A 15,602-nucleotide genomic window follows, 5' to 3' on the forward strand; every position below is an offset into this window, starting at 1 on the left:
TTTCTATTAATTTACATTTTTAATTATTGAATAGGCTGTATTTTCGATCGAGTATTTATGCATCTTTCGGAAGTTTTGTTCTCACCTCTGAAAAACTGTACGGAGCAAAATAATAGCAATTTTCCGTTCTTTCTGGAGCATACAATGCTCGGGACTAAAGTTTTTTCAGTTTCACTCTATATGCCGCAAAAAGCAGTGCAGGCAGAAAGAACTCAACAGTAAGACACTCTTTTCTCCGCCTTCCACACTAATTAGAATCGTTTAGATAAACAGCCACGGTCCCACAATGGCCTCCGCTATAAATTATATAAAGCATAAAATAGTTTCTGTCACATTTTATTAAATGCACCGGCTTTATTACACGCACTAATAATGCAGTAATCTTCTCTACATGAAAATCGACTAACCACTTAATAAGCCTAATTCAATCATAGTGTATTTAACAGATAATGTTAGCGTAATGCTATATTTGTGTTAATATAATCGGATTATTTTTTTTTTTTAGCTCTCCACTGAATTCAGCATGTAGCAGGATAGACAGAGGGAGAAGGATGTTAAGAGACTCCATTCCCCACTTTTTGCCAAATACTGAAGACATTACGAGTGACACAAGAGTGGAGAAATGAAAATTTTTAATTTTGTATTTGCGCGAGTGGAAATCGAACCCACACTCCGTCGCGTTTACGTCGACCTGATCTAAGTGATTACAAATATATATATATATATATATAGAAAATTAATTTAATATTACTTAATAATTTTATATTCATGTAAACAGTGTTAACAATTACCTTGTGACTGTTAGTAACGATATTTGAAATTTGATTTACTAGGTAAGCTCTTAATACTAGAATATTGCCAATGGCATTTCCCAAACATTGAAATTGCGTCTTCAAGCATGAAATCTAACATCTTGTGCCTCGAATATACAAGCTTAGGTTCATATCTGAATAAACCAAGCGAGAATAAATGGTGGAATACAAATAGACTTGCTGGGTAAAGTTGATTTTACTTCTAGTTAACTGGTATATCAAGCTTGGAAATTTAACTTGTATAAGTTTAAATTTTAAATAAGTGACAATTGATTAAAAAAACCAAATAAGTGGGAGTCGAAGGAGTCGGTGAGGCAGGCCTCAGTGGGTGATCTCCAATCCGCGGCAAGTACCCCATAGGTTTTACGGAACCCTAAAACGGAACCTTAAAAATATTCTTCTTAAATATTTATACTACATTCATATTAAAAGCTGTGACGTTATATAATTGCAAACATAGCAACATTTTAACAGCAACTATTGAAATATTTAATGGCGAGTACCTAACGGTATTTCAAAAATCAATTCTATGATAAATTGAATGTATGTACTGCGAAATAACTAATATTAACTCTTAAATTGATGGGTTTGATTGATGAATCTGAACGTTACATAAATTGAATTGCGACAATTTTTTTGTATAGAAATTTTCCAATTAACTTATTGAAACAATTTATTTAATTACTAAAAATATAAAAAAAAAAATTTACTCTACCCTCGTTGTACAGTCGTTATTTGCGTGTATTTTTAGTTTTTAGGTTGCTACTATTTCAGCCAGTTGTGGCATAAAGGCACAAGGCGACAGGTTTGGATTCGATTTCCCAATTCAATTCGATTGGAAATTATATATTCATTATTTTAATTATTTTCGCTCTCGTTATATTGGGGAAATAGCTTCAGAATTCAGCGGAAAAAGGGGAACGAATTATCTTAACACTAGGTTCCCTTTTCCCTAACCTGTTATGTGCGGGATACAAAGCTAAAAATAAATCTTACAAAAGAAAATAAATCTATCTTCTCTATACCATTGTTCCAGCAGCTATATTTATCTATTCTCTACTAGCGACCTCGGTTTCAATAGGCCATGTTGAAATTTAATGATGAAAATATATTTATTGTATACACTCTTCATATAATCGACTTTGCATATTATTTCGTTATTCGTTGTTTGAATTTGAATCTCTGTGTATATCATTTTACAGTTAAACTAAATAAATAAATAAATAAATAGATTTATTTCCATGAAGTGTATTCAATAATTTGTGAATATAGAATGTTTCACCTCTATTATTCCTGGAGTTCCTAATTATGTTTATATAAGAAATATATATAGGTACGTCGTTACATTCCTATATAATTTAAGTAAATTCTTACATTATAAACAATTTTTATATTAAATTTAAGTAGTAAGCTTATTTCATTTTTATTTCATATAATTAGAAAGCGTTGTATGGCGCTGACTTCATATAGGATACAAACTCTATCTCTTTTACCAGTGCATATGGTACTGATACCGCTATCAACGGATGTTAAGCAATATAACTAGACTAACATTAACAGAGAATATAATGTCTCTTCGATAATATTTATCATTATTTCTATTATTTACTATTAATATTTATTATTATACCGCCAATAGTGAAGTGACTGGCTGTAGGTTCGATTCCCACTCGGAAATTAAATATTTATTGAAAATTGAAAAAAATATTATCATTTCTACGCTCTGGTATCCAGGCAAATCGGGGCGTTGATTTCCACTACTCGCAACACGCAATATCTCTAGACCTTGGCAGAAAGTGGGATTCGGAATGTCTTAGCTTTAGGTTCCCTCTGCCTACCCTTCTGTGTATGTGTGTGTGAAAAAAAAAATATAAACACACAGAACCATTTCACATTCAAAGAAAACAGAAATCTTATAATAAACTGTAACATATTTAAGAAATGTAATCATTTCAATAAATACAACTTCACATATTAAATTTCCCATCATACACTCAACGACTCAATTCAGTTTACATAGTACTTTATTGCTTTTTCTCTACATATAACGAAAACGTGAATTAAACAAGTAAACAGAATATATTTATATTATAAGCATTTTTTTTCCGAATCATGCTGATTATCTGAAGTTGGGCGATTTCATCCGCCTTCATCCGAAGCCGTCCATTATGATGGAGCCTGGCGACGATAAAAATGTACTTTCTTTTGCGTCACGTCCCGCTTGTTTTTTTTTATTCTCATACTCTTGAAGCGTTAACTGACGTATTGTGGAAGTATTTCATTTTGTAGGCAGAGGGTGGAAGGGGAATTGTAATTTTCATAAATGAGTTATAATTTTGATTATTTTTTTTCATGTTGCATCCCGAATATAGAGGCCGAGGCGCAGCGGCACAAGGGTGTGACTGTAACGCGACGGTTGTGGATTCGATCCCCACTCGAGGAAGTGAAATATTTATTTACATTTATATTTCCATTTCTTCGCTCTGCTGTCGAGGCGAAGCTCGGCTTTGATTTCTGGCACTCAACACGCAATGCCTCCAGAATTCGTCAGCAAGTGGGGAACGGACTGTCTTAACACTAGGTTCCCTCTGCCTACCCTGCTGTGTACGGGATACTGCGTGAAGATGATTTAATTTGATTTAATTTTAATCCCTAATATGGTAGAGGTAAATAATTGAAAATATTAAATATTCCATTTTTTCAAGTATGAATCGAACCTACAACCGGTGCCAGTGGCGCAAATAAATTGAATAAAATTATCATATAAACTTATTGTAGAGTCTAAAAAATATCAAATTAAATTGGGTTCTAATAAATACATAGGTATACATTATATACTTATGAAGAAATATATTTTTTTTTTAATTAATTTGATTTTGACAGAATTCTTCGATTCTATTTCACAAGAAAATTTAATCTTGTCTCATTCTATGGAAATTGATATTGCTTTAATATCGAATGGAACGAGAGACTATTGTAAATGGAAATGCAAAAAATATTTATAAATTATTATAAAATATTATAAAAGCAATATATTAATATATAAATTGTGGTATTTCATAATTTATTTTATATACTCTTCATACAATAGGTATGGAATTTATTAGTTTTTAAATTAAACAACTCTACACTCTACTCCGGCTATGCCTACATTAAAAAGACAACAAATAATAATTTCATTAAATAGTTAAGTGCTATTTTAAAATTAGCTCTATTATTTAGTTACATTTGTAAATAATTAACTTTTTTACTATGTGATTTAAGGACGATGGCTACCAAAATACTAAAGTAAACATAAAATTAATATTTTCTGAACACGTTTTGATTTAATATGCTTATATTTTTTTTCTCTGGCAATAAAATTTAAATTCTGTAATCTTTGTTTCCAAGAACTCAAATCAATCAACAAAATCACTCAATCAACGAAGGCACTCCTATGGCTGTGGGTTTTGTAGGGTTTTTAAAGAATGCAAGATTATACTTTACATAATACACGTACATACATACACTTTGATAAAAATAGTAAAAGCCTAATGGAATTGAAAAAGATCCTTGACCAATTTATATACTATATTTAAACAATTCAATATCAATTTCTTTTTATATTTAATTGGTTATGTTTTAGGATCTAAATATAAGCATTCGGAAAAATCAATTGTAATACAGGGCTAAATTGTTCTATAATTTCTTCCTATTTTATGTAACAGGATTAACAATATATGTTGAAATAGACTAGGAATTCTCCAAACAACTATTAGGTTCTGGCGAAAACCAGCTTTTAAGGGTGGAATCGTTATTATCCCCTTTCCAAGAGCGTTTACAAAAGCCTTTATCTTCTAATAGTAAAAGTTTATTTGTTTCTGTCCTAAGAGTTACATTACGCTGTGTGAAAATACATTTAAAGATAATGATATTTAAACAAGAACGTTATCGTGTTGTTTTAAGATATTGCGTAAATGAATTTTTAATTGTGTTTGTTAATTCATTACAGTTAGGTAAAACACTGGACTAATTGTCGTCGTTAGTCATTCGGATAATCGAAGATCCGGATAATCGAATGTATAAAGAAAAAAAATAATTGTTATATATATGACTATTAAAAGCAACAAGTACATATCAACGAAAATCGTTTATTAAGAAATCGTACGTAATATTTTTTTTTTGGGTTTATTGTAGTAGATAGTAAAATAATTATCCCGGTTGATAGTCCGGATAATCGCGAATCCGTATAACTGGGGACCGGATAATCGAGTTTAGTGGTCTCATGTAATTGTAATGAATCCCAAAATTTTTAGTAATATGAACATTATTTTAAATATTAATTTATAGTTATAATCGGAGGTAATATTTTGAATCTGGATAGGATAAAGATATAGGAAAACAACAAAAAATCGGATTATCCGTTACTTTCCAATAATTTTAACATAATAATTTTGATAAAAATATTATTTAAAGAATCTGTTATTGTCAGTTTGGCAAATTTCTTGTTTATGTTTTTCTAGTAATAAAAGTTATTCATCCTACTAAAACTTGTTATCGCTGCTTCGTAATAAGGGATTGTAAGTACAAGTACATATTATGTCGGCACGGCCGTTAAATTAAGAACCTGTCATAACAAGTTTCATTTAGAATCGGAATCGATTATGATTACGGAGAGTTATTTTTTTATTTCAATCATTCCAAAAATGTATGTACCTATATACCTTCTTTTTTACTAGTTGTTTGCCGTCGCTTAAGAGTTAATTTTCTCCACATTTTACATGATGTTTGTTACACCTAGATTTATTTATTATTTTTGTATGGTACTGTTCAATAAATAAATAAAATAAAAATATTTTATAGCTTTATTTGCTGTTACGGAATTCCGTAACATTCCTCTTATAAATGTTATTTTTTAATATATCTCTCGCATTACTGAGAAAACAAGCAGATAAAGAAGTCTTTCGCTTAACCATATCGGAGTATCATAAAAGGCTCGTTTTCATTTAAATATAACCTCATTGTGTTTACTTTAATTATTTATATTAAAGTTCAATCGCCAAAAGTGAAATGCAATTTATGAAATTGTAACGTTGTATTATAATTACTTAATAGTGTACAATTATTATTAATTAAAATAAGCTTTATAAATATTTTACGAAATATTCTTTTTTAGCCTATATCTCACACATAACAGGGTAGGCAGAGGGAACCTGAGAACCCATTATAAGACTCCGTTCCCATTAAGACACATCCGTTACCTATTTTCCACCGATTTTAGAAGCATTACGTGTAAAGTGACAGAACTCACTTTGCCTCGTAACCAGAGCGAGGAAATGAGTGAAAAATTAAATAAATATTTCATTTCCTCGAATGAGAATCGAACTCACAACCTATTGCACAACTGTACAACTTCGCCCCTTATATTAAATATTCATTTACTTATATTTGCATGAAAGCTTTAAAATGAATAGTTCTATTTTAAAATACTAGTCAAATGTCAAGGTGTACTTACCAAATAATATGAAAATACAGCTGAGCTCCGCCGCCCACATCGTGAATGTTATTCACATCGTGTCCTTGCACTATAATAAAGTATTAGTCCACTAACACACACTTAAACTTGAAAAACTCTAAAAACTTTACACATTTATATTGTTCAATTTAAGCACTGCAAAAGAAAATTAAGAAATTAATTATTAAATTCGTAAAATCTGTTTCCATTAGGAATATATATCCGTGGGATTTAGTATAAAAGATATAATTAACATAAAATAATATATCCAATGAATTCTGTAGTCCAGATTATTATAATAAGTCATTAATTAATATTTAATCGCCTAATACGATTAACGTCTACTTGTTGAGCAAAAGAATAAAGCTGAATTCTTCATAATTAGCCTACTCTAATCTTTATAATATACTAGCGATCAAAACGCGGCTTCGCCCGCTTAAACTTGTTGTTACATTATGGCCAAGTTTTTAATAATAAAATAATATTTCAATTTTTTAAACTGTATCCTATTTATTATTTTGGTGTGTTATTGTTAACTTATTATCACGACTGATATGTAGTAACAGAGTAATAAAGGAACTCAATATAAATTACAAACAAAGGATAACCTTAGGTTATCTTTAAAATAAATGGTATATAAATCTATACATATTTACATATAAATAACTTTCAAATTATGATATTTGAATGGCGTGAATAAATGACATACTCTTAGAGTAAACAAAACTGTAAAGCAATAGAATATTTTAAAAATTTAATTAAAGAAGAAGAATGTCGTAGATGTCGGGTATATTCTCTACGGAAAATTAATAAACTCTTCTGAACGAAACGATAATGAAAAAATCTATGGAATGATTTCTCTCGAAATGTCGAATCTATGAATCGGTGTGGGCGAGAATAAAAATCAAAAAGAATGTTTGGAGAATCTGTGAAAAAGTAATTTAAGTACGTTAAAAGGATAAATAATAGGAAAAGTTTTGATGCAAAAGCGAACAGTATAATATATGTATAGCGGTAAGTGGAACAAATGGGAAGAATGAGATCTACATTTATACTGATTTTCTAAAATTTCTAACTTTAGTATCGACGTTAATGGTTACATAAATAAAATAATTGAGGCTCCAATTTATCAGTCAGTATATCGTCTTCATCATCAGTATATAATTTTCTTAATTTTAAATTGGAAAATTATTGTTGAATAAAATATGCTATCTATATCTACATACATATATAGCTTCACGCTTTATCCCTAGCGGGGTAGTCAGAGAGAACGGAGCGCCACACGCTACGGTCTCTACATACCTCTTTCGACTCGTCCATTGTCATCAACCTCTTCATACATGCCCTCCGGGGGATCCTCATGCTTTTTACGTAATCTTCCTCCAGTATCTTTGATACTGTGTTTTCGAAGGTTAACTGAGGTCTCCCCCTACCTCTCTTACCGTACCTTACTATCTGTATCTATGTACAAAAATACAAATAACGTTTTTCTTTATTAATGTTATTGATTTGATAATGGTTCAGTGAGTCATGTCGGGAAATCAATTAGGGGAGAACACTTTGAATAATGACTGACCAATTTATAGATAACATCCATAATTAGTTTGTAATGCATGCTGGCTCAAACAATGTGTACCCGTAAACAAATTTAGTTGATAATTGAAAGTTGCAATTATAAAAAGTACTTAAAATACTTACTAAAATAATATCTCAGGTACTTTAATATTTATGTAAGCTGGTCTTTGTTCATTAAGTTTAGGTTCGTCTGCCATTTGGGTTTCGTGTTATTATATAAATATACTTTAAGCTAAATTATTTAGATTATAGATATAATATATCAAGGAAGTCTAGTATGTAATTGAGGTTACTATTTTTTAATTAAAGTAACTTTATTTTTTGAATATTGGCCATGAATTACGTAAATTTCACCTGTGTGCGTCGGACAAATAAATAATGAAAGAATGACTAAAAAGATATATGATGGAAAAGGCACGGCAAACTAGTGCTAAGACACTCCGTTCCCAACTTTCCTTCGGATTCTGGAGACATTGCGTGTTGAGTGACGGAACTTAACGCCGCGTTTTGCCTCGACACCAGAGCGAAGAAATGAAAATATACATTTAAATAAATATTTCATTTCCTCGAATGGGGATCGAATCCACAACCACATTAACACCATTAACGACTGGCGTCAAATATACATACATATGTATGAAGTAATGTATATAAATTACAAATTTATCTAATTTCACCGTATAAAAAGTTCCACCGTTTTGCCTGAACCATTGCGCATAAAGTTACATCCCAAGAGAGCTAGATGCTTTTAACGTGGATGTAGATACTATTATTTTTACACAGTTTGAATATTTTCTTTTTTGTCTGTTTTATTTACACAATCGGACTAAAGAGGTTCATTTATTATGAACTGTGTGTTATCTGTCTTATAAAAAAATGGGTATTTTGTAAATGTATAATTATAATCTCTAAAGACTTTTAAGTGAGTATTTCCTGTTTCTGAACTGAATTTATTTTCCATTTTATATTCTTAGACAGAATATGTAATAAAATGGATTTTATTGACTTATGAATAAAGAGGAGGAGGAGCTGAGGATCGAGTGTGGTGGCGCGAATTGGGGAAGGCCTATATCCAGCAGTGGACAAAAGATGGCTGTTGATGATGATGATGATGTATAAAGATATAGAACCTACGAAAAAAGCCTAGCCTAGTTTTAGGACACTCCGCCCCTGACTTTCAGCCGAATTCTGTAGGCATTGTGTGTTGAGTAGCGGAACTCAACGCCGTGCTTTGCCTTGAAACCAAAGCGAAGAAATGAAAATATTATATACTTCATTTCCTCTAGTGGAAATCGGACTGACAACCGGCCATAATACCTATAGACCATATTATACCTATATTTTTCTTAAATAACATTATTAAATACTATTATCGACTAGAAACTTAATAAGCAATGACGTAAAAGGTCCACAGACTTCCCTAATTTTGTAACTTTTGTAACGATTTGAACAAACGATAGAACCATTTCAACACAATTAATCAACATTTTACTTGTTTGATGTCGGCGACGGTACTGAAGGTAGCACAAAGAATGTGAATTTTCATTCCTTGTTAGAGAACGAAAAAATAGTTCCGTCTTTCATTTCTTTTACGGATAATTTATTATTGGAAAATTTACAGCATTACTCAACTATGAACGGGAAGCTAGCAATTTATCGGGAAGCCTGCACTAAGCGAGGCGGACGAAACTTGCTCTATTTATACTGGGACGTATAATTTAATAATTCCTTTAAAGCATCAATAGGTTGGCGGAATGTACTCGTAGGCATGTAGCGAGGGACCTCGAGAGATTCTTGTACATGCGAGAGCAAAACACTTATTTATTTTTCAATTTGTTTCAATTTTAAAACATTTTTTGCTATAGTAGATATTAATATTATTATTGTCTCGTGACGACAAGAGTGGCCTACCATTGAAGAGATCTTGTCCAGCGGTGGTCGAAAACAGGCTGATGATGATGATGTTGAAATAATATCAAGTTAAGTTGTCACGCATATAATAGATCTGGATTTTGTTTTATAATAGCTTTATGCTTCAATAGAGAGCAGAGAGATACTAGTGTCCAAATAGTCCGTTCTCCACTTTTAATCTGCATTTGAAACATTGCATGAGGAGTAGTGGAATTCAGCGTCGCTCTTTATCTTGCAAAAATGGGTATATGAAGAAGAAGAAGGGGACATACCCACAACCGTTAAACTTACAGGCGTTCTCCAATTGTGCCACAATAGCCTCAAAGAAGAGTTTTAATTATTAGCAAAAAATGGTAATCCCTTTGAAAATTGTAGAGATAACAAAGATAATGGTGTCGGGTAATGGAAGTAGCCTACTTTTCATCGACACAAAATGTCTTAGTCCCACGAGACACGAAAGAGTTCCTTACTCACCTAAACCACTAAGCCGGCCGTAATGAAAATTGGCAGAAACTTTCTAACCCAGAATTAATAATAAAGAGTTTCATTATACATGTAAATTGTTATAAATTTAAGGAAATGAAAGGATTTTGAACAAAAAATCAGCTTCACGCTGTATCCCGCACACAGCAGGGTAGGCAGAAGGAACCTAGTGTTAAGACACTCCGTTCCCCACTTTCTGCCGAATTCTGGAGGCATTGCGTGTTGAGTGGCAGAACTCAACGCCGCGCCTTGCCTCTACACTAGAGGGAGGAAATGGAAATATAAACGTAAAAAAATATTTCACTTACTCGAGTGGGGATCGAACCCAAAAGGAAAAAGGCTTTTGATGTTTGTATCTATATATATAAAATTTAATGGTCACTCACTCATCACGAAATCTCAGAAACTACATGTGCTAGGAATCTGAAATTTTACATAGGAGTTATTTATAGGACGTAGGTGCTCGCTAAGACGGGAATTTGCAATATTCGACTTCTAAGGGGTTGTTTTTGGGGTTGAAAGTTTGTATGAAACTTCGTTACTACAAATGATAGGAGTCTGAAATTTTGCATGAACGTCACTTATAGGACGTGGTAGTCATGGAGACAGAAATTAATAATAACATAGTTCACGCAGGCGAAGCCGCGGGCGGGCCGCTAGTATTATAATATATCTGACACCCACACGCAATATCTTGGTTTCGTGTAGCAATTACACGCCTCCAATCACGGCACAGAACGTCCATATACATATGTATATTATAATAATGACATCTTGGACGCTACAACGGTTATATTAACAATTAATATGTTAATAATATTATAGTTTTTTCGTTTAAACTTTTCTTTTTCTTTTAATATCTATATAATATGTATTTTGTCAAAGTAATAATAAAATATACGTAATAATTAAAATAATGTATAATATTACTTTTAATAATAATTAAAAATAAGTAGTCAGCAATTAACTTTAATAATACGCAACAACTTTCCGAGCTCATTTACAAATTTGCGTTGCTAACTTTTATTGAAACTAGTACGATTCGTAAGTTTGTATGGAATACTTTAAAGTTTTACAAATATTTATTATTTATACCGGTTATAGTTAACAGAGTGAGGCCAATCGTGGTGTAGGGTGTGAATTAACTGCGACAAGTGTTGGATTCGAATCTCACTCGAGGAAGTGAAATATTTAATATGTTTACTTCTTCGTACTGGTGTCAAGGAAGAGAGAAGCGTTAAGTTCCGCCACTCCAGAATATGGCAGAAAGTTGGGATCGGAATGTCTAAACACAAGGCTCCCCTCTACCGGTCCTGCTACATGCAGGAAACTTTTAGTATACTCGTGTTATTAATTTAAATATTAAATAAATAAAACGTTTTACAAAAGCAATATTTAAAGATAAAAAGTACCAATATATAAGATAAAAAAATATATATTAAATATATTTTGTAATACAAAAAAAACTCGTTATACTTACGCTTAGTTTAAGAATGATTATTTGAAATTAAAAATATAATAATAATTATATCATATAGACATACATAACCTCTTTAATTGTAATTGCTGAAAGTTTATAATATTGTCAGGTTTTTTATTTTAAAAAAGACGAAATAGCAAAAGTTAAGCTTTAACTGTTTCAGCTTAATAGAAAATACGGCATAAAGTACAAATACTTTCTTTATGTTGTTAATTTTAAAAAATGTGACTTTATTAATAATTATTTACCACAGACTGCATGAGCGTTATATTGTTATTATTAAAAATTAAATTATCTTTAACTAAAATACAAAAATTCTATAACCGTATTTCTTAATAAACATAATAAACCGAACATTTTAATGTTCGGCTTATTATGTTTTTATTTATGAATTTTATTGGCTCATGAATCAAATTAGTAACAAAAAAATAATAAGACTATTAACATATATTTTATAAAAAAGTTTTCCACATCATATACCAAAACTTAATCCGCTAAAAACATTTCACCATTTTACTAAACAATCCGAGTCCTATTTACTCTGTCCAACGATCGCACTTCACACAAATTTAAAAGAAAAATTAAAAAAAAAAACTATTTATTTATTATCTGTCACAAATGATATTCCATAGCACTTTATAAAGAATGTTTATAGCGTAATTTCGTTATTCGCGACCGACGGCGCGTCCCCGTCGTACGAGCGGACTGGAGTGGCGGTCGGCCAGCCGGCGGGCGATGTGGCGCAGTCGTACATGCGCACTCACAATCCTTTGCTTTGGGCCCATTGTGATATTCTACGCTGTAAGCGCATTGGTTAAAGATATATTTGGTATACTCAAACTTTGAGAACAAATCAGTATTTTTTCAATACATTTTTCGTTATAAAATTATTTGTAATTTACATTTTTTCTTTTGGTTAGTCGTAATGCAGGAGCACAAGCGTATCCTCAAACGCAACGGGTTTCGTGGTTTCGATTCCCGCTTGAGAAAATAAAATATTTAATATTTTCATTTCCTCGCTCTGGTGTTGAGACCCGCCGTTCAATACGCAATGCCTCCAGAATTCGGCTGAAAGTGGGAAACGGAACTGTCTTAATGAGAATGAATTGCCTTAACACTAGGTTCCCAGGTTCCCTCTGCCTATAAAACTATGTACGGGTAACAGTGTGAAGCTTTAAAAAATGTTTTTATATTGTATTTTATTTAAGTAAACATTTTATTTCACACGAAACTATTTTTAACCGAGTTCATTAAAAATTCGATTGAGTGGGAACGTTGATGGTCAGATCATATACCAGAATGTATATATATGTAAAAAACTGTCGAAAACCCTAAAGATAAAATTTTAACAAACAATTCTAACAAAAAAGAGTGAAAAAGGAAAACACGACTAGTGAGCGCTTGTATAGTTGAAAAGTTTCGCAAAATGTTTGGACCAGTGACATGTATTTATTTCTTTTCTATCTCGCCACTTTTACCTATTTTTATTTGTCAAAATTCTAAACTCTTAACTTGGAGTGCAAAAATGTTAGTTCTTTTTTAAAAACGTGAAAGTTTAGAATTGTATAATAATAAAGTTGGTTTTGTTGGCGTATCTATATATTTTTAAAAAACTATTGTTTATTTTAACAAAATACACATCTATATAGGGAATATTACGTATTTGAGTGTAAAGAACAGAAGAGTAATACGTACCTACTAGAAATTAGGGTAAATGTGTGAACTAAATACAATTATGTGAATTATTATAGACATTAATTTTAATACTTTCTTTCTTTTACTAGTAAACCAATAAAAATAAAAACAATAAAATAAAAAAAACTGACTGCACATCTAAAAACAAAAAACAGATAAATAATCTATCTACCTAAACCAAAATTTATCTTCCAACACTACCCACACTGCCAATGTAAATACTAATTAGAAGGTTACATAGCAAGAGAGGTAGCTACCAACTACCTACTACCCAACACAACCTATATCTCGTAAACAGATTAATACCTCCCGCCTCCCAGCAGCTTGACTTAATGCTCTAATGAAAATAGCTGCCACCCTCGCCATAACAATTTTATTACTAGCAACGACTAGATATTGTGAATTATACTTATTATTTGACATCAATAATCATAAATAGACAAGTTTTATGGGTATACGAGGCTGTAAAACCTTGGTTTGTTATCGGAAATGATGATTTCGATAGCTATGTTATAGTTGTTTTGGAAAATAATTTTAATTTGTCCGAAATGTTATTAATCTATATATATAAAATCGAAAGGTCACTCACTCATCACGAAATCTCAGAAACTACATGTGCTAGGAATCTCAAATTTTGCATAGGAGTTATTTATAGGACGTAGGTGCTCGCTAAGACGGGAATTTGCAATAGTCGACTTCTAAGGGGATGAAATAAGGGTTGAAAGTTTGTATGAAACTTCGTTACTACAAATGCTAGAAGTCTCAAATTTTACATGGACGTCACTTATAGGACGTAGGTACTCGTGGAGACAGAAATTAATAATAACGTAGTTCACGCAGGCGAAGCCGCGAGCGGGTTGCTAGTTATGCATATAATAAGGTCAATCGCTTCGCTTCGCTGTTTAAATTTCATTTTTTTCGCTCTGGTGTCGAGGCAAAACGCGGCGTTGTGTTCCGCCGTCCAACTCGCAAAGCCTTCAGGTTTAAACACTAGGTTCCTTTTGCCTATCCTGCTTTCCCTATTCTATAAATTAATATTGTTTATGTGTACGTAACATATGATATGCCATATTAATTTTGTTGGCAAAATTTATTTAATCAAATATATTTACAATAATATTTCATTAGCGCTACATAAAATAATTGTTATAATGAAGACTTATTTTAATGACCACTTTAAAGGTAAAAGTTTTTAATAATTTTATTCAGTTCCACAGCGCTATGGTAGTCTTTTAATGAACTTACGCAAATAGTTTTGAGTTTCTACGTAAAAACAACAGTATTTTGTTTTTGTATATTATTAATTACACAGAATAGAAGAGAACATTGAGGCCAATTGAAGAACAGTGACTGGAAAGGTGAAGCTCGTGCGTTCGATTCCTACTCGAGGAAATAAATTAAATGATTGAAAATTTTCCTTTCTTCGAGCTGGTGTTCTACCACTTAACACGTAGTGCCTTCGGAGCTCGGCGGAATTGTACTAAATGTGACATACCGCGTGAAGATGGAGAAGAGAGAGAAGAGAAGAAAATATAATGTCAATCTCATTATCCATTTTCTAATGTCAAAAGGAGGAATAAAGATTATATTAGAACTTCAAATACAAGAAAGCTCGAATGCGACGTAATTTCGTGCCTTACTAAGCCCCAATAAACTACAAAGCCTTTTTATAAAGCGCTAGCCGCATTATCGGGGCCGATGTAAAAGGGATCACACGATTGCTAGTCCTTATCTTGATGTATATGTATAGTATTAAAAGCGAATTTAAAACGTGTATTTTATACAAATAATTAACTAATAGGGTTATTGGAGTTTTTTTTTTAATTTTAAAGTATAGACAAAGAAAAAGAAAAAGTATAGGCTATAAATATGTTAATTATAATTCTTATTGTAATATACGACAATCTTTTATAATTTTTGGGACAATTTATGAGGTGATTGCGTCAATTTTATGAAAAAATGTACAGAAATTGCTGCGTAATAATATTTTTCACAAAAATTGGGAAATGTTTTCAGGATAAAATGTAAACATTTTTCTCATTTAGCGTTTAATCTACATATTTGATTTTTAATGCATAACTATTAACCATAGTGTATTAATTTTTAAATCAAAAAATTAAAAGGTTTAATACAAGTTAATATTATATATTTT

The 15,602-nt window shown here is 31.4% G+C and overlaps 1 protein-coding gene across 3 annotated transcripts in view; it reads right to left on the reverse strand.

The window, feature by feature from the left end:
• Positions 1-12,481, reverse strand: part of LOC146539549 (zwei Ig domain protein zig-8-like) — a 37,960-nt gene extending 25,479 nt beyond the window's left edge. Inside the window, exons 1-3 of one of the 3 annotated variants that reach the window (XM_085208221.1) lie at positions 12,236-12,481; positions 11,756-11,841; positions 6,307-6,462 (exon numbers count right to left, since the gene is read on the reverse strand). In XM_085208221.1, the coding sequence (XP_085064347.1) occupies positions 6,307-6,346 (40 nt within the window). In that variant the 5' untranslated portion in view covers positions 6,347-6,462; positions 11,756-11,841; positions 12,236-12,481. The remainder of the gene's footprint in view (positions 1-6,306; positions 6,463-11,755; positions 11,842-12,235) is intronic. The other 2 variants (XM_085208219.1, XM_085208220.1) reach the window with 2 other exon arrangements.
• Between the last annotated feature and the right edge of the window lie 3,121 nt (positions 12,482-15,602).

The sequence above is a fragment of the Heliconius melpomene genome, chromosome 4 (assembly GCF_056956725.1).
Source record: "Heliconius melpomene rosina isolate 202511_hmr_F chromosome 4, ASM5695672v1, whole genome shotgun sequence".
In the NCBI taxonomy this organism is placed as follows: Eukaryota; Metazoa; Arthropoda; class Insecta; order Lepidoptera; family Nymphalidae; genus Heliconius; species Heliconius melpomene.